The sequence below is a fragment of the Rhipicephalus sanguineus genome, chromosome 4, assembly GCF_013339695.2.
Source record: "Rhipicephalus sanguineus isolate Rsan-2018 chromosome 4, BIME_Rsan_1.4, whole genome shotgun sequence".
Lineage (NCBI taxonomy): Eukaryota > Metazoa > Arthropoda > Arachnida > Ixodida > Ixodidae > Rhipicephalus > Rhipicephalus sanguineus.
In genome coordinates this window covers 190,906,068-190,933,196 of record NC_051179.1, presented here as the reverse complement: position 1 = coordinate 190,933,196, position 27,129 = coordinate 190,906,068, and the positions used below count along the sequence as shown (strand labels likewise).

Genomic DNA, 27,129 nt, shown 5'->3' with positions numbered 1-27,129 from the left:
GAAAAGAAAAAGTGGTGTGTGTACATGTACGCGAAGAGGATAGAGATGTGATGAGATTTCTGTGGTGGAGGCATTACGCAGAGGGAAAGCTACTGAGTTAGGTGCAGCCATTAGGGGCGTGGCACAACACCGAGCACATTTCTTCTGGCAACTACAATAAAGCACCATTTGAAACAAGTGGCTGGCCGGTTTCCGGATACGACAAGGACACTGCAGAAAGCGATCTACGTGGATGGCGTCATTCTGGGGGCAGCAACGCTTAATGATGCAGTCAAGTTGTACGAAGAGGCAAAGCAAGTGTTCAGAGCAGCAGCGATGAACTTGAGAAAATGGATATCCAATGAAGAGAGATTAAACAAAATAATTCGCGAAAACGAAAGGGACGGCGCCCACATAGAAATTCTATCAAAAGGATACACATTGCTTCTGGCCTTCATTTGGAAACTCTCAAAGGACACGATTTCCTTTCCCGTTGAAAAGTGGGAGACATTAACAGCTACCACGTGCATGACCGAAAGGACAGTGTTGTAAGCAACAGCAAAGATATTTGATCCTCTAGGTTTGTTGTCCGCCGTTTACAGTACGAGCAAAGGTAGGCTTGCAAAGACTCTGGGAAAAGAAAGTACCGTGGGACGACCAACTCCCTAAAGAAGAATGTGACAAGTGGAGGTACCTCATGTCTGAAGTGGAGAACCTTCGATTTATAGAAGTTATCCGATGCTACGGCAGCAAGGACCAACTAGTACAAGATTACAAGCTGCATGTCTTCGCCGACGCGAGCCCATCAGCATACTGGAGCGGCAGCATACGTAATAGTAGTGTACGACGATGGAAGCAAGGAATCAAGGCTACTGACAGCAAAAAGCCGCGTAGCTCCAATTAAAGAGCCAACTTTGGCGCGACTTGAACTGATGACAGCGGTAGCAGCATCAAGATAATGCGACTACATCAAAGGTCACTTCAACGAAAGAATACAGGAAATACACTGCTGGAGGGACTAAGTGATCGTGCTTCACTGGACAAAAGGAACAAGCAAAAGGGATCCGTTTGTTACCAACGGAATAGCAGAAATAAGAGAAAACAATTCAAGCAAGCTGGTCATCCGTTCAAAGTGAAGACAACCCTGCTGACCTTCTTACACGAGGAATTAACGCAAAGGCGTTGATAAATTCAAAGTTGTGGTGGCACGGACCCGAATGGATAGCATCACTGAAGAAGAACACAGGAAGTATGATTCAGACGAATGCAGAGATGGAAGATCAGCACGAAACACAATGCCAAGAATGCACGGGAAGAGTACAAAATCAACCAATATGCGAAATCGTAAGCTATTCTTCATACGTACGGCTTGTAAGAGTGACAGCATGGGTGTCCAGATTCTTCGACAATACAAGAAAAGAGATTCACAAGGGGCCGTTGACAGGGAAAAAGGTAACAAATGGAGAAAAATATTGGATAAGACAGACCCAAGTACCGCTGAGACAAACAAGGGGAGAGGCTGATCCAAGCGCGAAGTTCTTTCAAATTAATGGACATGAAGTCTACATTGATGAAGACGGACTAATCAGGGAATAGGGACGATTGCGATGCAGCCAAGAACACAGCAGGCCACGTCATAGTACTTCCAAAGGAAGGCCATTTCACGGAACGGCTAGTACGCCACGTGCATCAGATGGTATTGCGCGGAGGAGTTCAAGCGACACTCGCGCAAATGAGGACCAAGTTCTGGATATTGCAGGGTCGCCAAGCAGTAAAAAGAGTTGTGAACAGATGCGCAGTCTGCAAGAGACATAACACCAGACCGGCCACTCAAAACGTGCCTCCGCTCCCGGCGGACAGATTAACCGAAGGAGAACCATTCAAAGTCACGGGAGTTGACTTCACCGGACAGCTTTACGCAAAAGACAAGTACGAGATCGTGCGACAATATGTCCTGATATTCACCTGTTCGGTAACGAGAGGAGTGCACTTAGAGGTTACCAACGACATGTCATCATCAAGTTTTCTACAAGCTCTCCGAAGACTTACCGCTCGACGGGGGATGCCTGCAGTTATCTACTCGTACAACGCAAAAACATTTATAAATGCAGAGAAGGAAATCGACCGAATGCTTGAAGCTAATTAAGCACGAGGTGGTAAAAGATTACTGTGGAAAGCATTTTACCAGCGCCTCACAAGAAGCATAAAGACACCGATTCGGAAGATAATAACGAAAAGGACAACTTCGCTAGATATAATAATATCTGCGGTTTAACGTCCCAAAACCACGATATGATTATGAGAGACGCCGTAGTGGTGGGCTCCGGAAATTTCGACCACCTGGGGATCTTTAACGTGCACCTAAATTTAAGTACACGGGCCTCAAACATTTTCGCCCCCAAATTCGCTAGAAGAGCTATGCGCTATTCTAAGAGAAGTTGAAGGAGCACTAAACAATCGATCGTTGACGTACGTGTACGGAGAGCCTAAGGAGCCAATGCCACTAACGCCAGCAGACATCATAGGCGGACGCCCACAGCTTCAACACGTAAAAACAAGGCTGTACATTCGTGAAGTTGCAGACGCATGGCGAACCAGATGCAAACTCGGATCAGCTTGGTGGAAGAGATGGCATCGAAAATACATTAAAGAAATAGGAGCTACAGTCAAAGCCAAGACGCGACAAGTAAGAACACTGTCACAGGGTGACATGGTGTTGATTGAAGACAGGGGCCCAAGAACATTTCCGAAAATGTGCCGGATTGAAAAAATCTACCTTGGGCAAGACGGAATAACAAGAGCTTGTCTTCTTCGGACAGGAAACAAAGAAGTTCTCAGAAGATCTGTAAACCACATATACCCTCTGCAGGGGTGTTTCAAATAGCCCACAAAAGCTTATCTCATAGTATCCTTGGCGTGCGGGAGCCTATAAAATATCATCATCCAAGACACCAGAAGAAAGGGAAAGAAGACTTCTTCGTGGCGCGAGCGCGTGCTACTTCACTTCTTCTAATAAAGCGTCATGGTTCGAAGCAGTCACTGGTCTCGATCGTCGAAACACCCGCAAACGCGCGGTGCAGTAGAACGTCGGCCGTCGCCGCCCACGCGAGAGCTGTACAACGTGCATGGGAAGCTTCACCGGCGAGTCACTCGCGTCTCCGAAAAACATGGCCGCACTGTCAAAAGCACTTGTCGTCCACCTCGAATCTATCAAGGAGCCGCCGTGCACTCTATAGCGTGTAACCTCCGAACTGGTGCTTGAGTTTGCTTTAGATTCATGTCCTTAAGCTTCGACAGCAAAAGTATTCGTCCCGATTCGGCGCCGTTTTTGAGAGCCGTAGTCAAATAAACAATGCCGTAGGCTTAGCGAGTCGAGATGGGTGCTTCCGAAATCTCGGAGGACATAGATAACGCGTTCGTTAGTTGTTTCTAATCCTTCTTAACTGGCGCCACAGGACCTGGCGCCAGCTTGGGGACATATTATGTGATTTTACGCGACGCTTTTTTTTAATGCCGGAAAGACTAAAACGCTCTATTGACTGCTGGAACCGTGCCTGGCAGCGACATGGACGGACATCCGCACTTCTATACTCAGCGACAACTTTTCTTGGCACCACTGTGGAAGCTACAGAGTCCAAGTGCCTCCATGCGCGCGCGTCATGAAAGAGTACACACGACACCGAAGAAAAAAGTCACCGTTTCGCCGCAACGACGAAGCAATGAATGTGATAGCAACAAATTGGAATGTAACGCGAAGCACGGAAAGCAGCTCGAAATTTCCAGCGCGTCGCTCAAGCGCAAAGGACGCACGAAAAGAACACACACAGGACGAGCGCGAACTATCAAGTGTCACAGTTGTTACTTATTTCTGTTTGAGAAGTGCGCTCGTTTCGCAAACGCGGCCGCTGCAGAGAGCAAAGTGACCGTCGTACGCTCTGTAACTTCAGCACCAGGGGCGTAGCCGGGGAGAGGTGGGTTTGGGGGATTGAACCCCGCCGGAATATTTCGATTTTGCATGAGCATATATACACGCACACAAACAAACGCACGCACAAGCATACAAAAAGGATCATTGTACCCCCCCAACCCCCCCGAAAAAAATTTCTGGCTACGCTTCTGTTCAGCACGAACATCGCGCTGAAAGCACAAGTTATAGAACCCCCACTACTCCCTCCAGGAGATAAGCCCGCACGCAGGCGACCACGCCCTGTAGGGCGAAGTGCACGGAGGCGCCCACGCGCGCAACGCTACGAGCGGGGCGATGACCTTTAATGTGGCGCTCTCACTCCGGCGGCACGAACACATCGTTTTTGACACTTTTACAGCTGGCGTAAGTTACACGGTTTTGGCTGATTGTGCCTTAGCAGTGACCATTTGTGAAAAATCTGTTACAGTTACAGCGCTGTTCTTGTCGCAGCACTTTCAAGACGTATTTACTTATTTCCTCAACGTAGCAAATTTACGTTAGACTTCTACTTTTTTGTTGCTTAGCTTTTGAGAACAGGCAAATTTAGTAACTTTCGCAGCAGACTCTCCAGTAATTATTCGCTAGAGAAAGTTCATTTTCGGAGAGTATGTAGAGCATAAGATTCTCCGTCAGAATGCTCAATTTCATCCATGTGCACTTGCTACTTTTAAATGCGAATCATTTCTTAAGCGAACTTCTGCGACTTTGAGCGTATCTATCTATCTATCTATCTATCTATCTATCTATCTATCTATCTATCTATCTATCTATCTATCTATCTATCTATCTATCTATCTATCTATCTATCTATCTATCTATCTATCTATCTATCTATCTAGCCACCTAAGACTTTGTGCTCTCCTGGTCGCTTGTTTTATCAAATGTACACCAAAATTGGTAGGCGTAACATGACTGTATGACGAACATAAATGTCAAATCATAACATGAAAATCATGACACGCATGTCATGTACAGCATGACTTACGCGCCACGCTCATGGTGCGCTGGCGGCCGTTTCGCTAGCTTGATCTACCCCGAAATTGGTATTGCCTGACGTGACTGTGTGACGAACATAATAACACACGAGTTAACATGAAAATCATGACGCGCATGTCATGTACAGCATGACTTACGTGCCACGCTCATGGTGCGCTGGCGGCCGTTTCGCTAGCTTTATATACACCAAAATTGGTATCTTGCGACTGACTGTGTAACGAACATAAATAACACGAGTTAACATGAAAATCATGACACGCATGTCATGTACAGCATGACTTACGTGCCACGCTCATGGTGCGGTGGCGGCCGTTTTGCTAGCTTTAAATACACCAATATTGGTATCTTGCGACGTGACTGTGTAACGAACATAAAAACCCGAGTTAACATTAAAATCATGACACGCATGTCATGTACAGCATGACTTACGTGCCACGCTCATGGGGCGCTGGCGGCCGTTTCGCTAGCTTGATCTACCCCGGAATTGGTATTGCGTGACGTGCCTGTGTGACGAACATAAAAAGACGAGTTAACATGAAAATCATGACACGCATGTCATGTACAGCATGACTTACGTGCCACGCTCATGGGGCGCTGGCGGCCGTTTCGCTAGCTTGATATTGCCACGGGCATTTCTTATTGTCATTTTGCTGTATTCAGTTTTTGCCCACAAAGACTGTCAGCGACGCTTAGCGCAAACCGCGCCTCATTGTTCGAGAAGCTTCACGAGTATTGTAGATCATTTTGTTAAGATTGCGCGCGAGACGCGAACACTCGAGCTTATTCTAGAGAATGCGCAACAACCAGCGATATCGCTGGAAAGTTCGATAGCGCCTGTATAAAAGCCGACGCGCTTCACCGCTTGTCAGTTGATCGACGGTCGACGCTCTATTCGCCGCTATCAGTGTATTGCTTTTCAGTTTCCCGGCCACAAGTTCGGCCAAATAAAGAGTTTCATCTCTGACGCGCTGAGTGCTGCCTTCGTCAACGTCACGACCACGTGACATCTGGTGGAGGTGCTGCTTCATGATCCGGACGCCACCGCGGAGCGCTGACCCAAGCCCAAGCCGCGACGAGGACGACGGCAAGGAAATCCCGGATCGTCGAACAAGCCGCAGGCAGAAGGGACTGCAGCCAGAGCACGGGCTCCTTCCCGAAAAACCCAGGCAGCCGCAGATCTCAACATCGAACACAGCGACGATGACCGACCACGTGCAGCCTGCGCCAATCCTTCTTCGCCAGCCCAAGGAGGCGCCAACCTTCCGCGGATCGTCGTTCGAAGACCCGGAAAGCTGGCTCGGAAGCCTACGACCGAGTCGCCCTTTTCAATGCCTGGACCAGTGAAGACAAGCTACAGCATGTCTACTTCGCCTTGGAGGACACAGCTAGAACCTGGTTCGAGAACCAAGAGCGAACCCTGACAACATGGGACGTTTTTCGCACCAGGTTCCTGGCAACATTCACCAGCGTCGTCTGCAAGGAGAGGGCCGAGGCTCTACTCGAAACCCGCGTGCAGCTGCCTAACGAAAACGTGGCACTCTTCACAGAAGAAATGACGAGACTGTTCCGCCACGCAGACCCCGAGATGCCCGAGGAGAAGAAAGTTCGCTTCCTCATGCGAGGAATCAAGCAGGAGCTGTTCGCGGGACTGATCAGAAACCCACCCAAGACCATCCAAGAATTCCTCGCGGAGGCAACAACAATCGAGAAGACGCTCGAGATGCGCACGAGGCAATAGAACCGCCGCATGCCGACGACGAACTACGGGGAAGCACATGCGCTGGGTTCCGACGACTTGCGTGAGACAATAAGGGCGGTCGTGCGCGAAGAGCTCCGAAAGATGTTTCCTGCATCGCAACCCCAGGTGCATTCCATAGCCGACGTCGTTCGTGAGGAACTTCAACATTCGCTGGGAGTTGCTGCACCGCCGCAACCTGAGCCGGAAGCCATGAGCTATGCTGCCGTTGCACGCCATGCTGTCGCCACTCCGCGCTATCACTAACGCCCCGCGCCGTCGCAATCCGTCGCCAGACACCGCCGCCACCTCCGACGCCATCCCGCCCGCCTGCAAGCCAAAGCTACACCCCCCGAAAGACCGACGTCTGCTACCACTGCGGGGAGGCCGGCCACACGTACCGCCGCTGCCAGTACCGACAGACGGGGCTACGCGGATTCGCCGTCAACGCGCCGCGCCCGTAGCCAGGCGAACGGCCTCGTGACATCGACGACTATCTCACCGGAGCACAGCGGCAAGAACGCCGACCTTCCCGCTCGCCGTCGCCTGGCCGGTACATGTCACCGCACCGCCGGCAGTACACTGGCCCAAACCGGGGCCGGTCGCCTAGCCCGTATCCGGGAAACTAAGGGCAGCAACCGATGGAGGTGCGGTTGCTGTACGACGAAATACCGAAGATCCTCCGAGGCCGCCGACGACGACAATGCGACGAGACCTGCAGAACACGACGCGAAGCAGACGAAGACGTCCCGACAAAACCACGCGGACCAAAGAAGACCCGACGACGCAAAATGGAAGTAGCGTAACAAACCGACGCAGCCGTGACCCGACGCCGCGACCCAACCGCAACGCAAGACGACGAACAAGCGACATCGACGTTCTCATCGACGGCCACAACGTCACCGCTCTCGTCGACACTGGGGCCGACTATTCCGTCGTCAGTGGGCCATTCGCCACCAAGCTGAAGAAAGTAAAGACCGCTTGGAGTGGACCCGAAATCCGGATAGCTGGAGGCCACCTGATAACGCCGACTGGTGTCTGCACGGCGAGAGTCACCATCAATAACCGGACTTATCCTGCGAGCTTTGTAATCCTACAAAACTGCTCCAGGGATGTGATACTTGGAATGGACTTCCTAAGTGACTATGGCGCCGTCATCGACCTGAGGTCTGAGTCGATAACACTAACCTCAGACAAAGCGCTCCCGCCCCACGCGACGCCAGGGAACTATGCACTGAATGTGATAGAAGAGCAGGTGACCGTTCCGCCGCGCTCCAGTGTCATTATTTCCGTCAGCACCGAAAAAGCTGCGAACCATGAAGGCGTCATCGAGGGCAATCAGCACCTACTCCTGAACCGTCAAATTTGTGTCGCGAGAGGTATAGCCCAGCTGCGTGGCGGTAAAACAAATGTATTGCTGACAAACTTCAGCCACGAATATAGGCACCTCAACATTGGTACGACGGTCGCCTAAATCGACGAATGTGAGGCCGCCAGCAATGCTTTCGCCCTCTTCGATGCTGCCGAACCTGCTTCGACGAATCGAGGTCCCGAACCAGATTTCGACGTCAACCCGATTCTTCCGAAGGTCAAGCAAGACCAGCTCAAAGCCCTGCTCCTGCAATACAAGGACTGCTTTTCATCGTCGTCCAGACTTCGGCAGACACCGGTCGCAAGACATCGCATCATAACAGAAGAAAGTACCAGGCCACTTCGTCAGAGCCCGTACAGAGTTTCGACGCGAGAACGTGAGGCCATAAAAAAACAAGTCGGCGAAATGCTACGCGACGACATCATCCAGCCTTCAAAGAGTCCGTGGGCGTCACCCGTGGTTTTAGTGAAGACGAAGGATGGGACCCTACGTTTCTGCGTCGATTATCGTCGCCTGAACAAAATCACGAAAAAGGACGTGTACCCTCTCCCACGTATAGACGACGCCCTAGACCGACTTCACAACGCGAAGTACTTTTCTTCAATGGACCTCAAGACCGGCTACTGGCAAATCGAAGTCGACGAGAGAGACCGAGAAAAGACTGCCTTCATAACACCGGACGGCCTGTTCGAGTTCAAGGTCATGCCCTTCGGTCTTTGCTCGGCACCTGCGACTTTCCAACGAGTCATGGATACTGTATTAGCTGGCTTGAAGTGGCAGACTTGCCTTGTTTACTTGGACGACGTCGTTGTGTTTTCCTCGAACTTCGACGAACACCTCCAGCGACTTCAATCCGTACTTCAAGCAATCAAGAACTCCGGGCTCACCCTGAAGCCAGAAAAGTGCCGCTTCGCGTACGAGGAGCTCTTGTTTTTGGGTCACGTGATCAGCAAGACTAGAGTGCTCCCAGACCCGCAGAAAACAGCTGCCATCGCTGCTTTCCCGCCACCCACCGACAAGAAGGCCGTGCGCCGATTTCTCGGCTTGTGCGCCTATTACAGACGCTTTGTCAAAGACTTTTCACGGATCGCCGAGCCACTAACGCAGCTCACGAAGACCGACGTCGAATTCAGGTGGCAAACAGCGCAAGTCGAAGCATTTCATGAACTGAAACGACGCCTGCAGACGCCTCCGATACTTGCGCATTTCGACGAATACGCCGATACGGAGATTCACACCGATGCAAGCAGCGTAGGACTCGGCGCCGTCCTTGTGCAGCGGACGGAAGGACTGGAAAGAGTTATCAGTTATGCTAGCCGGTCGCTGTCTAAGGCAGAGGCCAACTATTCCACAACAGAAAAGGAGTGCCTCGCCATCATCTGGGCTACGTCAAAGTTTCGCCCCTACCTCTACGGCAGGCCCTTTAGAGTTGTGAGCGACCATCACGCCTTGTGTTGGCTAGCTAACTTGAAGGACCCTTCAGGTCGCCTTGCACGGTGGAGCCTAAGACTTCAAGAATTTGACATTACCGTCGCGTACAAGTCCGGAAAGAAACACTCCGACGCCCACTGCTTGTCTCGTGCCCCCGTCGACCCACCACCGCCCGACGACCAGGATGATGACAGCTTCTTGGGAGCCATAAGTACCGACGACTTCGCCGAACGACAGCGAGCCGACCCGGAACTAAAGAGTCTAGTGGAATACCTTGAGGGCAGGACCATCGTTGTCCCAAAAGTATTCAGGCGAGGGTTGACATCATTTTCTTTGAAAAATAACGTCCTCGTAAAGAAGAACTTCTCTCCAGCCCGAGCCAGCTACCTTATCGTAGTACCTTCAGGACTGCGACCCGAAATTCTGAATGCCCTGAACGACGACCCGACGGCTGGACACCTCAGACTTTCCCGCACGCTAGCACGAGTACAGGAAAAGTACTACTGGCCGCGCCTTGCCGACGACGTCACTCGCTACGTAAGGACGTGCCGAGACTCTCAGCGACGGAAGACACCGCCGACTAGGCCAGCGGGACTTCTGCAACCAATCGAACCACCTCACCGGCCGTTCCAGCAAATCGGGATGGACCTACTGGGGCCGTTCCCGACGTCCAATACCGGAAACAAGTGGATCGTCGTGGCAACTGACTACCTCACCCGCTACGCCGACACAAAGGCTTTTGCCCAAAGGCAGTGCCGCCGAAGTAGCCAAGTTTTTCGTGGAGCATATCGTCTTGCGTCATGGCGTCCCAGAGGTCCTCATCACAGACAGAAGTACCGCCTTTCCTGCGGACCTAACTCAGCCGATCTTCAAATTCAGCGAGACGAGCAACCGCCGCACCACCGCCTACCACCCGCAGACCAATGGCCTCACCGAGCGTCCAAATAAGACCAACGCCGACATGCTGGCCATGTACGTCGACGTCGAACACAAGACTTGGGACGCTATCCTTCCGTACGTGATCTTCGCGTACAACACGGCCGTACAAGAAACGACACAGATGACGCCATACAAGTTGGTCTACGGACGGAGCCCGGCAACGACGCTCGACGCCATGTTACCAAACGTTACCGACGAGGAAAACACCGACGTGACCGCCTACCTACAGCGCGCCGAAGAAGCACGACAGCTCGCCCGTCTAAGGATCAAGAACCAGCAGACGACTGACAGCCGCCGCTACAACCTTCGACGACGCCACATGGAATACCAACCCGGTGACCGTGTATGGGTATGGACGCCAATACGCCGACGGGGACTTAGTGAGAAGCTTCTTCGACGATACTTCGGACCGTACAGAGTACTTCGACGCCTCGGCGCACTCGACTACGAGGTTGTCCCTGACGGCATTACGAACTCTCAGCGGCGCCGTGCACGACCTGAAGTCGTCCATGTCGTGCGCCTCAAACCATATTACGCCCGTTAGCGAATCTGAGGACTGTGATTTTGCTTTATTATTGTACTTTCTTGCTTGTGCTTATTCATTATTGTACTTTGTTCTTGTTATTTATTGTTGCATGCATTGGCCTGTTCTGTTTTAAGCATCGGGACGATGCTTTTTCAGAGGGGGGCATTGCCACGGGCGTTTCTTATTATCATTTTGCTGTATTCAGTTTTTGCCCACAAAGACTGTCAGCGACGCTTAGCGCAAACCGCGCCTCATTGTTCGAGAAGCTTCACGAGTATTGTAGATCATTTTGTTAAGATTGCGTGCGAGACGCGAACACTCGAGCTTATTCTAGAGAATGCGCAACAACCAGCGATATCGCTGGAAAGTTCGATAGCGCCTGTATAAAAGCCGACGCGCTTCACCGCTTGTTAGTTGATCGACGGTCGACGCTCTATTCGCCGCTATCAGTGTATTGCTTTTCAGTTTCCCGGCCACAAGTTCGGCCAAATAAAGAGTTTCATCTCTGACGTGCTGAGTGCTGCCTTCGTCAACGTCACGACCACGTGACAATATACACCAAAATTGGTATCTTCCAACGTGACTGTGTGACGAACATAAATAACACGAGTTAACATGAAAATCATGACACGCGAGTCATGTACAGCATGACTTACGTGCCACGCTCAAGGGCGGCCGTTTCGCTAGCTTGATCAACCCCGGAATTGGTATTGCGCGACGTGCCTGTGTGACAAACATAAAAACACGAGTTAACATGAAAATCATGACACGCATGTCATGTACAGCATGACTTACGTGCCACGCTCATGACGCGCTGGCGGCCGTTTCGCTAGCTTGATATACACCAAAATTGGTATCTTCCGACGTGACAGTGTGACGAACATAATAACACGTGTTAACATGAAAATCATGACACGCATGTCATGTACAACATGACTTACGTGCCACGCTCATAGGGCGCTGGCTGCCGTTTCGCTAGCTTGATCTATCCCGAAATTGGTATTGCGCGATGCGACTGTGTGACGAACATAAAAACACGAGTTAACATAAAATTTATGAGACGCATGTCATGTACAGCATGACTTACGTGCCACGCTCATGATGCGCTGGCGGCTGTTTCGCTAGCTTGATCTACCCCGAAGTTGGTATTGCGCGACGTTACTGTGTGACGAAAATAAATAATAGGAGTGAACAAGAAAACTATGACACGCATTTTCCTCAATGACATACAAGACAATGTATGCAGCTCTTTGCTGGCTGCTTCGCATTACATCGATTCCCACAATGCGTGGGAATCTGCCGGCTTATTTAAATTATATTCACCTAAATTTGGCAATATTCTCAATATAGGGATCTACCTTGGCCCATTTTCGTGGAAAGTTACTGAACTTATGTGACTAAATCTGTACGTAGAGAAACTAGAATAACATAGAACTGAGCTAGTTGGTAAGTATTCATTCTAAAAAGACAGGGCGTGCAAACACCGACACAAGAAAGAAGTCAGGACACCACAAACGCCGACTAACAACTGAAGAGACGCACAACGGCGGAAACGAAAGAAGGCACGAAAACTTAACTGCGCATGCCCATGCATAGGCAAACCTATCAATCCGGCACGCGTGGCGGTCTACGTGGAGGATAACTGTTGAGGCATTTGATTTCATCTTCATACAAGTATCGATCGTTGGCTCACGCATGCGCTACCACTATTTTCGGTATGCCATGCTTCAATCATCAGGCGCGTTTCTTCACTTCTATGCCGGTACAACACTGCGCATTCATCGAATTTTGGCGTGCACTTACAATCTCGACAATGTAACGATAGATTAGAACGTGAGCCTCCTGTTAGCGATCTCTTATGTTCCAACAAACTCCGTTTGCAACAGCGCATAGAAACTCCCGTCGAGGCTAGAGTCGAGAGCAGTGAAAGGGAAGATCATAGCTTCCGTTTCAACCAAAGCAAACTGCTTGTGGCGTTTGATGAGAGGAAGGATGACCTTGATGCGTACCTGCACAGGTTTGAGACGATTGCTAAAAGCCAGAATGGCCGGAACAGCAATGGCCAACTGCTTTGAGCACTTGTTTCTGTTGCGAAGCGCTCAGTGTGTACAGCAGGCTGACACCTACCGATGTAGCTAATTATACAAAAGTGAAACTGCTTTGCTTAAGTGATTTAGATTCACGGTGGAAGGCTTCCGAAATCGGTTGCGTACTGGAAGGCCAGCTCATGGCGAGACGGCAAGGCAGTATGCCACGCGACTCAGCCATTACTTTGACAGATGAATCGAACTTTCGGAGGCGGCACAGGAGTACGGTGAGCTACTTGTCGCTATATGTGAAAGAGCGGAGAGCTAAGATCAGTCGAGGATATGCTTGACTTGGCCGATCATTTCTTGGAAGCGCGAATTGGCACGAATTTGGCCAAAGTAAAAAAAGGGGGGTCACGGGGAGTCGAAGCAGTCGGCACCTGACGAAAAGAAGCATGCACCAGAGAGTGTTCCGCGATGCGTTTTGTGTAACCGAGTGGGCCATCGCGCTAACAGCTGTCGGACCAACTTTTCACGTCCCAGTGTGACGAAATGCTTTAAATGTAGACAAACTGGGCACAAGGCAGACGCATGTCGAGACGATGCGAGTAAAACCCACCAAGCAGCTTGTGTGTATGCCCCGCCAAAAGAGCAGGATGAAGAGATCAATGGGTAATTGATTGAACTGAAGAGCGGAAAGATGATGCGTTTCGTTGGTGCTGCGATGACAACACGGCCGACAGGTATAACGAAAGAAATGCCGACACTTAAGGGGAAGGTTGGTGGAAAGGGAGTCACGGTGCTAAGAGATTGTGGATGCACCACGGTTATCGTACGAAAAGAATTGGCCCGAGACAGTGTGTTCACAGGCAATACCAACCCGGTTCGCCTGATTGATAATTCAATTAGAAAGCTTCCTGAAGCCCAGATTGAGGTTGAGACCCCTGACTTGAGCGGGAGAGTTAGTGGACAACCCCCTGTTCGACCTCATCATTGGAAACATCGCCGGAGCGCGAGGGCAGGGCGATCCAGAACGTTTGGGAGAAGACCCGAAGATGGAGACTTCGTCAGTTCGGGAACCGCGAAAAGAAGAAACAGCGGAAGAGAATTGTGTGAAAGATATCGCCCTAGCTCAAGTTGAGGCCGAGGTGTCACAGAATGTCAACGAGGAGGCACCAACGGTCACTGTACCGCCTGTGAAGACGCACCGAGCAGGTGATATTGCAACTGAGCGGCCACCATCATCTGTGGCTGAAAAGATTACAAGTGTGGTCGTCCAAGCAAAACACCACGACGCGCAGAAGTTGGCGAAGCACCGAGAACGTTCTAACGAACGCGACCACATCTTGCCAGTGCCGAATGTGTTGACGACGGCAGGCACGCCTCCTCCGACACCGTCGCTTGAAACGGCTCGCAGGAAGAAAAAGAAGAGAAACAAAAAGAAAGCGAGCGAGCACCGCAAGAAGGGGCGCAAGCGTCACACGATGTACACAGGACAGGTGTTGAGGCTGAATTTGAATGTGTTTGAAGGGTTTTGAGTTTGAATATGTTCTATTATTATCTCCTATGTCATGTATGTATGGCTAGTGAGCCAAGTGTAGGTGGTGACATTTTGTACCATGCTACTGATAGAATTGTATAAGCGTTGTAAATGCCGAGCTTTGTGTGTTCGCATCGTTTTGTACGATATGTGCGAGGGTGTGTTGTACTTATGCACTTGTGTTTATCTTTCATGTGTCGTGATATTGAATCGCGATCTGAACAGTATTGAGAGTTCTATTGTAAATGGGACGCGCATTGTGCGTGGACTGAGTTATGGACTCTCTATGTGGAACAATTCTAGTTGTGTACGTGCGAGCTCATTTGCGTTGTTTGAATATTATGTTATAATATTCTTGAAGTGGGGGCAGTGTCACGAACGAGTGCGTCAGTAAAGCGCGCGCGCGTGGCCGCTTTCAAACGACAGCGCGATAGCACTGCGCCGGCCGCTCGCCCAAGAAGCGCGAACAACGAAAACACGAGTATTAAAAGACGCCAGCGCGGCGCTCTACCCCCCCCCCCCCCGCTCCTCACCCACTCGAGCCATACGCAGACGGCCAGATGAAACACCCGGCAAAGCCTAGAACCATCTCGAAGGAAAGCATGACGCGACGACGAGTGACGCCGCCGCGGTTGGAATGGACGGGAAAGGTCTGGCACTTTCCCTATCTTTGGCTGTACTGCACACCAAAGAACCCTCCCGACGCTTCTAGAACCCGGGGTGGGGGGGAGGAGATAAAAGCGTGCACCGACAACCAGTGAGTGAGTAGGTCCGGAGATGAAGTTATGTGGAGAGTGGCTCCGTCAGCCAAAGAAGACGTGTTTATGATAGTTGTGCAGTCAGTCGATCGTCGATCTGGAAGAATCGGATGACGAGGCCGTGTGAGGAGTGACAAGTTAAGTGAGTGTTTTCTGGAAGAGAAACACTCGGCATCGGCGGGAGGAACACAACGACGATCAGCGCTGGAGTTAGCGTGAGTGTTTCCTGGAAGAGAAGCATTCAAGTGCCGTCGAAGAATTGTGGACTGGATACGCTGTTGAATATTCAGGACTTTAACTGTTCTTGAATGGTTGTATTGCATGAGACTGCATTTGTAGCGCGTGATCTGTTCGTTTAGTTCCCTTTGTGTTGACACCATCTGAATTATATTGTGAAGTTGTAACTTATACCAGCCGTGTGTGCATGTGCAACTCTAAGTTGTCCGCGCTTTCGTGGTGCGTTTCGGGGGCCCGATACGTCCGCCCTTGGAATCCGCCCGGCGATTGCCATCACCATTAACAGGATCAGTGATATCTCCGTTAAAAATACCCTCTAGGGATAGGGAGAATGTCTTCAGGCGAAAAGAAAGGCCAAATTCTCGGGACGTCCCGCTTGTGTGTGTGCGCGTGTGTTTGTGGCTGCTGCGCCTGAGGTCCCTCTTGGGCAACCACGAAAAAGCGAGGGATGTGCGGCGACAGACGAAAGAAGGCAGAAGAACGGACAGTGCACATGCGACACGAGCGAACTGAGCACATGTGCGCGGGCGAAGTATGTTGTGAATATCACCTCGTTTTTTTTTCTTTTTTTGCAGTCAAACGTATAGTTTTCCAAAAGTGTGGTTAGGTGGGCTAGTTGGCATGAATCCACAGCAAAACAGCACAACTACGAGACGAAGCACTCCTCAAGAATGACAAGAATACTGTTTTGTGCTTGCTGCACATTTATTTAAATAAACACAATTAAGCTGTACACCTCCCCGTCAATCAGGTCTAGAATGCGCGAATGTCTTTTCTGCTGGCTTCCCTTCATTTATGCGTCGTCAGCACTCCGACCAGGAAAAACAACGGCGCGGCAAGTAATATCTGTGGTTTAAGGTTTCAAAACTACGATATGATTTTGAGAGACACCGTAGAGGAGGGCTCTGGAAATTACGACCACTTGGGGTTCTTTAACGCGCGCCTAAATCTAAGTACACGGGCCTCAAACATTTTCGCCTCCATCGAAAATGCAACCGCTGCGGCGGCGATTCGATCCCGCGACCTTCGAGCGCCAAACGGCGCGGCAAGTGTGCATGTCGTGAAAGTAACCCATCACGATCGACCGCGCTTGTTCTACTATCAATTTGCAATATTAGGCTACAAGCGGAGAGTTGGCCGGATACGCTCACTCCGACCCACCATGTGTGGTACACTTTAGTGGGTTGTGAATCGCACTGTTTAGCTTGTGGACGTGGGTTCGATTTCCACCTACGACAGGCACATTTCTACGGCAGCGTTTCCCCAAAGCGCAGACAAAGCAACTCCGTCGTAGTGTGGTGACAAAGCAACTTCGTCGTAGAGGGTGTGGCCCCTGGCGCCCACTTTGCAAACACCATGTAAGACTTCTTCCCTGACTGTTTTTCTCACTCTAAGCGTGTTCACCCATCCGCATTCCAGCGAAGGCGCAGGCATCAGCACCAAGCCTTCTTAAAACGTACTTCAGGGATGTCACGCCTCATTGTAAGTTTCCTCTTCCACCGAGAGAAAGGGGAAAACGAAAGAAAGGAAAGGCAGCCATTAGTGGCGAATGAGAAAAAAATATTCGTCTGCTAATCTGTGGTTGAGGCTTTCGTGTGGAAAACAAACTAGTTCGCATATGCGCAGTAACAGTTTTGCAAGCCGTCAGTTAGCGAGCCATACTTCCCCGACTGTAGCGAAAAGTGCGGACGGCTACGTGAGCTGCAGCGTTCCCAGCCGCGCGCAGCAAAACAAACATCACGCGTCCCGACGCCTACTGAAGTTTGGAAACACATGAATTTCAGTACGTCGTCTTTTCGATGAAAGATGTATTTGTGAGCGTAATAATTACACTCGCATGAAGGTAACACATCTGCTTTCCAAATGACCATTGTATACTAAAAAATTATTGATGTGACGGCATTTACGAGAGAAGAAATAAAGCTTCGACTGCGCGAAATAGTTAGACAAGACGTGCACAATTTGCGCTATATGAACTAACACCTATAGCAAAACTAAACTTAGCAAATAATCCTTTCGCTCATGTAGATGATGTGATATCTTATTTTCTAGGCTCCCTTCACTGACCAGAGCGCGCGACGTAGCTCATTTATCGTCTCAGTATCGCCGGCATCGGCTGTCATAGACACCTCTTCAGAAAGCTGAGCTAGTTTTCGAGTGTCGACTTGGGTTTTGCCGAGAAAGAGCTCTTACATTTTATTTTTCAATACTACCTAAAGGACGCAGTTCGCATCTGTGTTACGACTTGTGCTCTTCGCGGCGGTGCTAGGAGGCTTCGTTTTATAGCTAAAAATACGTTTTATCGCTAATTCATTTTGCAATTAAAGCCATCAGACCGACAGGGTCCCAGCGCCCCGCCCTGTGAGCACTGCCGCTGCCCGTGGAGGAACGCTCCGAATCTGTCCGATGCGATAACGAAGGCCGTAAGAAGGAACGCCGGCGCGCCTCTTCGACATGCTTATGTCGTTGGCTTCTTGTTGAGGCGGTGCCCGATTTGGATGCTTCCGCTCACTATTCTCCGGGGTCTTGCGCTGCTATCGCATTCCTAAAGCTCTGATGCACACTGCGTGTACATCGCTGCGTGGTCTAAGAGCTTGATTCCATATCATTATCTCTCCAGCTACGCTTTTGCCTTCACCTTCTTAGAAAGTTAGAAATCAGCAACTTTAGCTGAAAGTATCGCAAAGCATTGAACCCTTCCGAAAGCTGACGCAACCTAAACGCCAGTCATATTAACACGACAGTGTTTCATGCAGAGATCCACCAAGACTTCAGTGACGTATTTCCGTCAGGGATATGACGTTGATAAAACGGACGCTAAGGGATGAGAACGAAAGAAATATAAGGAAAAGTTCCGCCGCTTGGAATCGAACCTACGACGTCTCGGTCCGCGACAACAAGCGCCCGGCACGCTACCGACTAAGCTACCGAGGCAGATGCACAACACGCCACAAACGCGCCTTATATCTCTTAAACTTTTTTTCTTGCACGGTGCTATCTGTTGGCGAGGTGGAGCGCTGCCGCCTCTGTGAGCGCGGAAGTAAAGTAATGCGGCAATACACTTACTAGATCTGATAGAGAACGGTTCGGCGACGACGCAGTTAAAGCTTGGCCTCTGAGATTGCGCGCCGGAAGGTTTCCTAGCGGCCCGCAATCTTGGAGGCCATGGTTAAAGCATCTCGATACCAGCGAAAAGCAATGGCCGCGCTAGCATCGGGGAGTCGCCTTAGACGGCTCCGGAATTTTTGACCATCTGGGGTTCTTTAACGTGCACCTAAATCTAAGTACACGTGCCTCAAATATTTTCGCCTTCATCGAAAATGCAGCCGCCGCGGCGGGGATTCGATCCCGCGACCTTCGGGTCAGCAGTCGAGCGCCATAACCACTACACCACCGTGGCGGGGCTTTACGCGGGATTCACAGTACGCTGTGTCCAGGTATATGTTAACAACTTCACCTACTACAACGGTGAAATCATGATGATGGGTGTTAGTCGTCGCGATGCAGATGAGCCACTAGGCGTCAACGTGGGTTCATGCGCGCCAAACGGTATTATATCTTCCAAACACCGATAGACATTGTAGAAGCTCTCAGATATCACTACAAACAATAAGCACTACTTCTGTGAAGACAAGTTTCACTTTCGTTTTATACCGATTCCTATGACAGAGGGATCGCCATGTTAACAGTTTACTACTGTTGAGAACAATAGACTGGCAGCGGAATTTGTCGTACCAATCTAGAGGGTTAAAACAATCGGAAAGGTAAAACCTCCAGGACAAATGGAGAGTAAAAACAGGCATGGAATGTATAACTGCTACGCTAGCCAACATCTTAGAGCTGCATATTTCATTTGCTGCTTGATACGTGAAAGTACTCACGCCGCAATCATTGGCTCCATCACCGCACATTGCGACCACGTACCTGAAAAATAAAATAGTGGTATAATTGTTTTGGTCCCTGCTCACCATACATATAAAGAGCTCCCTATGCATGCACAATCAGGCCTTGACTGTATTCCTGTGTTCCAATGCTGAAACTGGAGGTCTTGATCGCGAGTCTGAGTCATTGTCCATATAGAGTGAGTATTTCAATAATAGTTTCCGCAGAGCTAGGATTCAGTACTTACCCATATTTAGTGCATAGTTGCGGAGGCCCGACTGAAGGGGTAATATGAATAAGTTTTTAGTGAATACTCAAGTATCTATTATGCGGAGTGAGGAATGCATTAACAGCAGGTGGGAGACCGCTTCCCTTCGGTGCATTCATGGAGGAACATCAACTAAAGTGGCTCTTCGGCGAACAAAGTTAAGGTATGAGTCCAAGTGGCAAAAGCGATTTTTTGCGAAATGTGGTTTTTTGGTTTTGGTTATGGTAAATGCGCAATTTATCGCCAATCATTTTGCTGCATAAAGTTTCTGTCTACGCAGTTTCTTTCTAAAGATACAAGCAAAAATGTTAGACCGCCCATCATCTGCGAAACCGAAACTTCAAGTGCCAGTTTTATGTGTATCATAAACTTAGCTTGATATATAGTATCTTGTTCGTTTTTTAAGAATCATATTAGGTGTGAACATGTAATAATGCTCTAATAGCATTGTATACCTATCATTTTTAATCATAAAAGCGATAAACTTCTCAGCAGGAAGACGCGCCAGGTCGTAACTCTAAAGGACACGTATTTGAGCCTATCAATCATCAATTTTGTATGATGTTGTGTGCCATTTCAATAATGGCAACAGAAGCACCTTTGATATTTGGAAGGAAGCTGGCATCGAGCCTGGCTTCTGCACTGCAAAAACTTGCGTCACAAATGGCTGGCACCGCATCGCGAAAGCATCCCATGACGGCACTGATGCTGCACAGCAAGTTAGAAAAAAAGGGGTGTTTCCGTTCGAGCAAAAGAACAAAAGAGTAAGGCTCCAGAATGGAACTAGCTACAAATATCGAGGATTTGAGCGCTCCTGGTCACCCTGTATAAGCGCTGCGCCTCTTTGAAAGCTTTTTTTGTTTACCTTCTCATAGCTTATATTTTTGGTATTTTCCGCACGCAAACATTCATAACGTTTTTTTGCTAATGAAGATTTTTCATTAAAACTTGTTACACTTCCTTGTAACATTAATAGGTGTGCAATGAACTTCAATGAGCAAAATTGTGCCTCAAGATTTAATATGTCTTCCTGTTTTACGAAGGTGCCCCTAGTGTTTGTGCGTAATTTTTTGGTTATTTATTCACTATAATTTTATTATTGATCTGATCTAATTTGTTTTCGTTCATTGCTCTGTAGAAAGCTTCTTCTATATCCGTACAAAATAATTTGTTTTTTTATTGAGTGGAATTTCAGTTAGGACTGTTCGCGTAAGGCCCAGTTTTAATGAAAAATTATTTATTAAAAATTACCAAAAAGTAGGACTTGCTTTATAATGCTCACATGCTCCTAAAATTGTGTGCTTTATAGTGTAGACTAATAATATCTAATGATTATCGTTTTCTAAAAAAAATATGTTCCAACACTTGGCCTCATACCTTAAACACGCAGCATGTTTCCTTGCAGCAAATTTGCGGTGGTTGCGAAGAAAAAGATTAGCGCATAATAATATTATCTGGGGTTTAACGTCCCAAAACCACCATATGATTATGAGAGATGCCGTAGTGGAGGGCTCCGGAAATTTCGACCACCGAGGTGGTCGAAATTTCCGGAGCCCTCCCTCGGTGGTCGACCACCGAGGGAAATTTCGACCGGTGAGGTTATTTAGCCTGCACCTAAATCTAATACACGGGCCTCAAATATTTTCGCCTCCATCCAAAATGCAGCCGCCGCGGCCGGGATTCGATCCCGCGACCTTCGGGTCAGCAGTCGAGCGCCATAACCACTAGACCACCGTGGCGGGGCAGCGATTCGCACTGCTTGTACTAAGTCGCGCAAAGTTGCGTCACAGTAGAGCTGGTGGGCACTTAACTGGTCCTGGCTTGGCTAAGCTTCTTACCTCTCAGGATCACTTCTCGCTATAATATACCATACATGCAAATGCTTGCTCTCTTTCCTTCTTTCCTTTTTTTGTCGCTGTTTATTTCTATTTCGTTCTTTCTATCTCTCTATTCTTTCTCGAGAAGAGTGGTTTCTTTTCTCGCTCTTTCCAGTTTTCTTCCCTTTCTTTCTCTCTCTACTTCTTGCTTTCTGTTTCTTTCAATCTCTTTATGTGTATGTATTTCTCTCTGTATGTCTTTCTAGCTCTTTCTGTTTTCCTTCCATTTCCTTCTTTCTTTCTTTCTATAGTTGAGCTTTAGTCTCTACCCGCCTCGTTTCCCTCTACACCCTCTAATCTCCCCTCCTCACCCTCACTTCCCTTTCCCACCCGCTTACTGTGCTGTACTTTACAAGGCTATGTTAGGCTCTGCTAACGTGTGTCGATTGCTGAGTGGTTACGATGCTCGCCATCGGATCGCGGGTGCGCGGGTTCGCATCTCGCCTCACCAAGAAATGTTCTCCGAGAAGAATGTTTCTTTCTCTTCCTTTATATATCTCTCTCTATCTCTTTCTAGCTTCTGTTCTCTCTCTCTCTCTCTGTACTCATTTCCTCACCCATCAGATTTATTGCATCCCACGCTGTACGTATCGGTGCACGTGTTCTGGGAACGAAGTACATCACGAAAAAGACTAACATGAAGAAGAGAATGAAGAGAGCGCGTGCCAGATTAGGATGATAATTTTCTACCTACGTCACCCGGCGAATCTCGGGCATAACAGATGCCCTAGTAAAACAGCTTGCTGAGTATCATTCAGCAGCGATTTAGTAAACGTTGCAGATTACCACTTACCCAATGGACTGAAGGTCTTGCACGAGCTCAACTTTTTGCTGCGGTGTCATCCTAGCAAAGACGACTCCCTTTACAAGAAGCTGCAGGAAGAAGAGAGAAAAAAATAGGTGCCCTGAACTGCGCTTATAGTACCTAATGGCGCTAGCTTGCCAGACTGCCTATGATGACAACTCTAATAAAATTTACAGTTTGCGTGGACGTTAAAGGCCCTTTATGTAACCATAGTGCTAAAAACACAGAGACCAAGCAAGAGGACAGGATGTGCGCTTCCCAGTCCTCTTCCTTCAACTCGTGTTGTTTTCACACGCAATGTCTTCATTGACTGTACCGAACCAACTGGCCCAAAAGTATGTACCCTTTACGTAAACATTTGGATTGTGTGAACGCACACAGCCCGCCAGGATCTGTGTCTTGAGCTTGCGTCAGTGCGCCTTGGTCCCTTGGTTCCCCTGCATAGCTGTGAAATCAGTCACTTCTTAAAAAGGTGACAGTTTGTTGTGACAACGCGTGTGATCTGACGAATTTTTTTGTCTCTCTGTGCTCTTGCAGCTTCACCACGACCTCGTCAGCTGATCCACTTTCTCAGACACGAAGGCTCTCCTTAGTCTCGATCTTCTTAAGGCGTTTGACCAGGTCTCGCATGCGGCTATCCTCACCGAACTTGGAGCCCTCAACCCCGCCGCTCGACTCTTCAACAACATTCGCTCCTTCCTTACCGATCGCACTGCCGAACTCATCGTGGGAGATCTTCCGTCTCCCATGTACGCACTCGGCTCTCGCGGTGCACCCGAAGGCGCAGTTCTGTCGCCTTTTCTTTTAAACCTCGCCTTCCGCTTGCTTCCCGGAAAATTTGACCGCATCATTGGCCTAAAACACACCCTGTATGGCTTTTTTAGGGTCACGTCAGGCTTCGAAGGACACACTGAGCACACTTTGCAACGCGCCACCAACGTTGTCATGGACCATGTGCACGCGGCTGGTCTCACCTGCTCAAGGGCAAAACGGCGCTCCTCATACGGCGCCCCGACCGGCGCCTCCTCAAGACAGACCCCATCCCACTGGCCCTGAGCCGTGCTCCCAACCAGGGCAGAAGAAGTTGCGTCTTTTCCATTCGACCATCATGGTTAACGCCAACTCCACCCCGATTCCCATCGTCTCGCATCTCCGCGTTCTGGGGTTGATGTTGCAATCCAACCATCCCAACGCTCAGGCTATCGACCAGCTCTCGCTTTCGGTTCAGTAGACTGTGTGCATGCCAGCACGCGTTCGAGCGCGGCGAGAGGGTATGCATGAACGCGATCTGCTCCGCCTAACTGACGCCTTCCTCAGTTCTCGCCTTACCTACGGCCTGCCTTACAGTCACCTTCTTCTGATATCTAAATGCAACAAGATCGACGTGCTCATCCGTCGGGCATACAAGACTGCCGTCGGTCTTCCCCCCAACGTGTCAACGGAACGCTTCCTCCGCCTGCGGGTACACAATACCATCGGCGAGTTGGTTGAAGCCCACCGTACTCCTCAAGTGCAACGCCTTTGTCGTTCGCCGACTGGTCGCTGGATCCTCTCTTCTGTCGGCCACGATACCTCCTCTCATCCACCGGACCTGGTCTCACTACCGTACGCCCTTCGTGCGGTCTCCTACATCAAGACGCTAACCAAGAACATGCTCGCGGGCCACCGTGACGCCCGCCATCAGGCCCGCCGTCAAGCCCGCGTGGTCATTCTTCGTAACAAATACGCCAAGCACCCAGCCGTCCTTTGCGTGGACGCGGCTACTTAAACCTCACCCGACGACGCCTCTGCCGTCGTCCTCGTGTCGCCCTCCTCGCCGGCGACCGCGAAGTCGAGGGCCATAGCCAGCACCATGTGCACAACCTTCGCCGTCGAGCCGGAGGAGGCGGCCATTGCCTTGGCTTCCACGTATACCGAAGCTGGTGTAGTACTCAGCGATTCTAAGCCCGCCATTTCGAACTTCGCCCGAAGCCTTGTAACCCTATCATTTGCGGCTCATTCGCCAGCTCTTGCTAAAGGACGAACCGCGCCACATTGAACATGTCCGGGTGCCCGCTTAGTCGGGTCACCCCGGCAACGATTCGGCTCACCAACATGTCCAGGATTCTTCAACCGAGCGGTGGGATCTTTTGAGTCGGACGCCCTGCCGGAGCCCCTGGTCACCTACCATGACATCACCCAGCCCTATCGCCTTGAGCGGTAAGCCTACCCACCCCCTCACAACAGTCTTCCGAAGAGGTCCCAGATCGCCTGGCGCCGGCTGCAGACCCGCACCTTTCCGTGCCCTGCTTGTGTACTCTTACATCCACCCGGGCGTCATCGATTCACACTGGATCCCTATGTGGATGCGTTGCCTCGCTCGAGCCATCCTCTGGGCTTGCCAGCAGAATCTCCCGCCCACCGACCTTGTCTAGCCACCCCACACCGAGGAGCAATGGGAGGCTTTTTTCTCAAGCACAGACCGAGACGTCCATACAAGGGTCCTGGTACGAGCTGAGGACATCGTTGAGAAGCGCGGCCTCGCAGCATACGTAGCCTGAATTCCCCTTACGCCCAGACCCCTTCGTGAATAAAGTCACTCACTCACTCACTCACTCCGCCTGAGCAGAGACTGTGTCTTTGTTGCTCTTCGGCGCGAAGCTTCCGTGTGTATTGCACCTCCAAGCAACAAACCAGTGGCTGTTAGTTCAGCGCCCCGTCTGTTATTCAATCTCCGTGTCCTTGCCTCGTCTGGATAAAAGATGGTAGGCATGCCGCCACGGACACAAGGAGGAAGTCACCACAACAAAAATGCCGACTACAACTGAAAAGGCTGACAGTGGCGGAAAAGAAAGTAGGCACAGAAATCTTATCTGCGCATACCCAGGCAAGATATGATACCGATAACTGCGACACGCATGGGGGTGTACGTGAGAGATTACTCTTGAGGCATTTTATTTGTTCTTTATGCAAGTCGGTCGACGGTTGGCTCACGCATGCGCTACCGCTGCTATCGATGTGCCAGGCGCGCTCCTTCATTGGCGCGCTCCTTCCATTAGGCGCGCTCCTTCATTGATGTGCCTGTGTCAAAACTCCGCATTCATTGAATGTTCTCTCGATGCTGTACATATAGATTGGATGGTGAGCCTCCGCCTAGCGACCCCTAATGTTCTATTCATTTCTGGTTAACACAGCGGCCTGCCTGCCCTACGCAGAAGGGCTCGCAGCTAAAAAGTACTTTATAAACGATACTTATCCGGCAATGATTAAATTAGGGGCGAAGCTCCTTAAGCCGTAGGTCGTGCGTCACCGATGTATGTAGTAGCCACCTCTCGTTTAGTATGTGGAGTGTCCGCTAGATGGCGGTACTTGTATATGATGAAAACACGGCTCAAGGCCGGCTAGATAACTGAGGACGACGAAGTGGGAAGCTCGAGCAGCAACCACGATTTCTCTGAGGAAGACGAGGCTCGGGTCTTCGGTTCTTCGGACATGTTCAAGGCCGGCTAGATAACTGAGGACGACGAAGTGGGAAGCTCGAGCAGCAACCACGATTTCTCTGAGGAAGACGACGCTCGGGTCTTCGGTTCTTCGGACATGTTCAAGGCCGGCTAGATAGCTGAGGACGACGAAGTGGGAAGCTCGAGCAGCAACCACGATTTCTCTGAGGAAGACGACGCTCGGGTCTTCGGTTCTTCGGACATGTTCAAGGCCGGCTAGATAACTGAGGACGACGAAGTGGGAAGCTCGAGCAGCAACCACGATTTCTCTGAGGAATACGACGCTCGGGTCTTCGGTTCTTCGGACTTCAACGCCTGATGCTCACTACCCCTTCACGAAGCGGTTCTGCCAGTCCAATCCCGCAACCCGTTCCTGCAGTGGATGCTGCTTCCACCGCTACAGTCGCCGACTGCGAGGCCTTAGTCCTGAGGCCATCCCTCTGGAACTTCTCCAGCCAAGCCCTACATCAGGAGAAATGGCCACTGCCGGCGCTTCACAGGTGACTGTTGAGCAGCCGATGTGCAATCAGATATGGACTCAGATGCATATCGTTTGACCACCCGAAACCAACCACCATCAGGGGGACTTGCATCGATGTAGTGTTTGCCAACTTCAAGGTAACACCCATACAAGAACCGCTTTCCCTGCATTTCACCGATCACAAAGCGGTGATAATGAAGGGACCACTGAAAGCAACAATAAAAGTTTGATGTTTAACATTTCTCACGTGTTTACTTTAGTGGGGCGAATTATTCGTATTCACGGTTTAACGATGATGTCCTCCGGAGCTTCGCCCCACTCATCATCATTCACCCCGTGGATATGCTGTAATTTTTTTTGCTGTCTTTCACAAAACGAATCCCAGCCTGCTTCTTGTCTACTGCCCGATCATTCTTTTTCTGGACAGCGGCGTATACCTTACCTAGCTGGCAGCTGCAAAAACATCAACGCCGTATCTGCTTCCCACTTTCGTTAGCCTGGATGACACGCAAGGAATGCCTACGACACGCATGCTATTACAACTACTTTCTGCCAAGAAGAAAATTCTTTCTCCATGTTTTTTTTTTCAACCATGATCGCACTTAGCGAAATGGACTTATTGAAACATTCAGCGACAGTGGCAATTACAGTGCGAGCATAACCTACACCTAAATGACGCACAGCCTGTGCGTTAAAGCTGGCGTCCATTTTGTGCTCACGGCTTGGCGAGAGAACACTCCAGGCATGACCTGCCTAACGGTTTTTGTATAACCTTAGAACGAAGTTTACCCTTTTAACCCTTATTATTTTTTTTAGTTTTTTCGTGTCAA

General features: G+C 49.9%; 1 protein-coding gene across 1 annotated transcript in view; it reads right to left on the bottom strand.

Moving 5' to 3' along the window:
* The window catches only part of LOC119390976 (polyamine-transporting ATPase 13A3-like), a 585,099-nt gene that overhangs the window by 351,999 nt on the left and 205,971 nt on the right, over nt 1–27,129 (bottom strand). Inside the window, exons 13-14 of the mRNA XM_037658686.2 lie at nt 22,328–22,407; nt 19,389–19,431 (exon numbers count right to left, since the gene is read on the bottom strand). Of these exons, the coding sequence (XP_037514614.2) occupies nt 19,389–19,431; nt 22,328–22,407 (123 nt within the window). The remainder of the gene's footprint in view (nt 1–19,388; nt 19,432–22,327; nt 22,408–27,129) is intronic.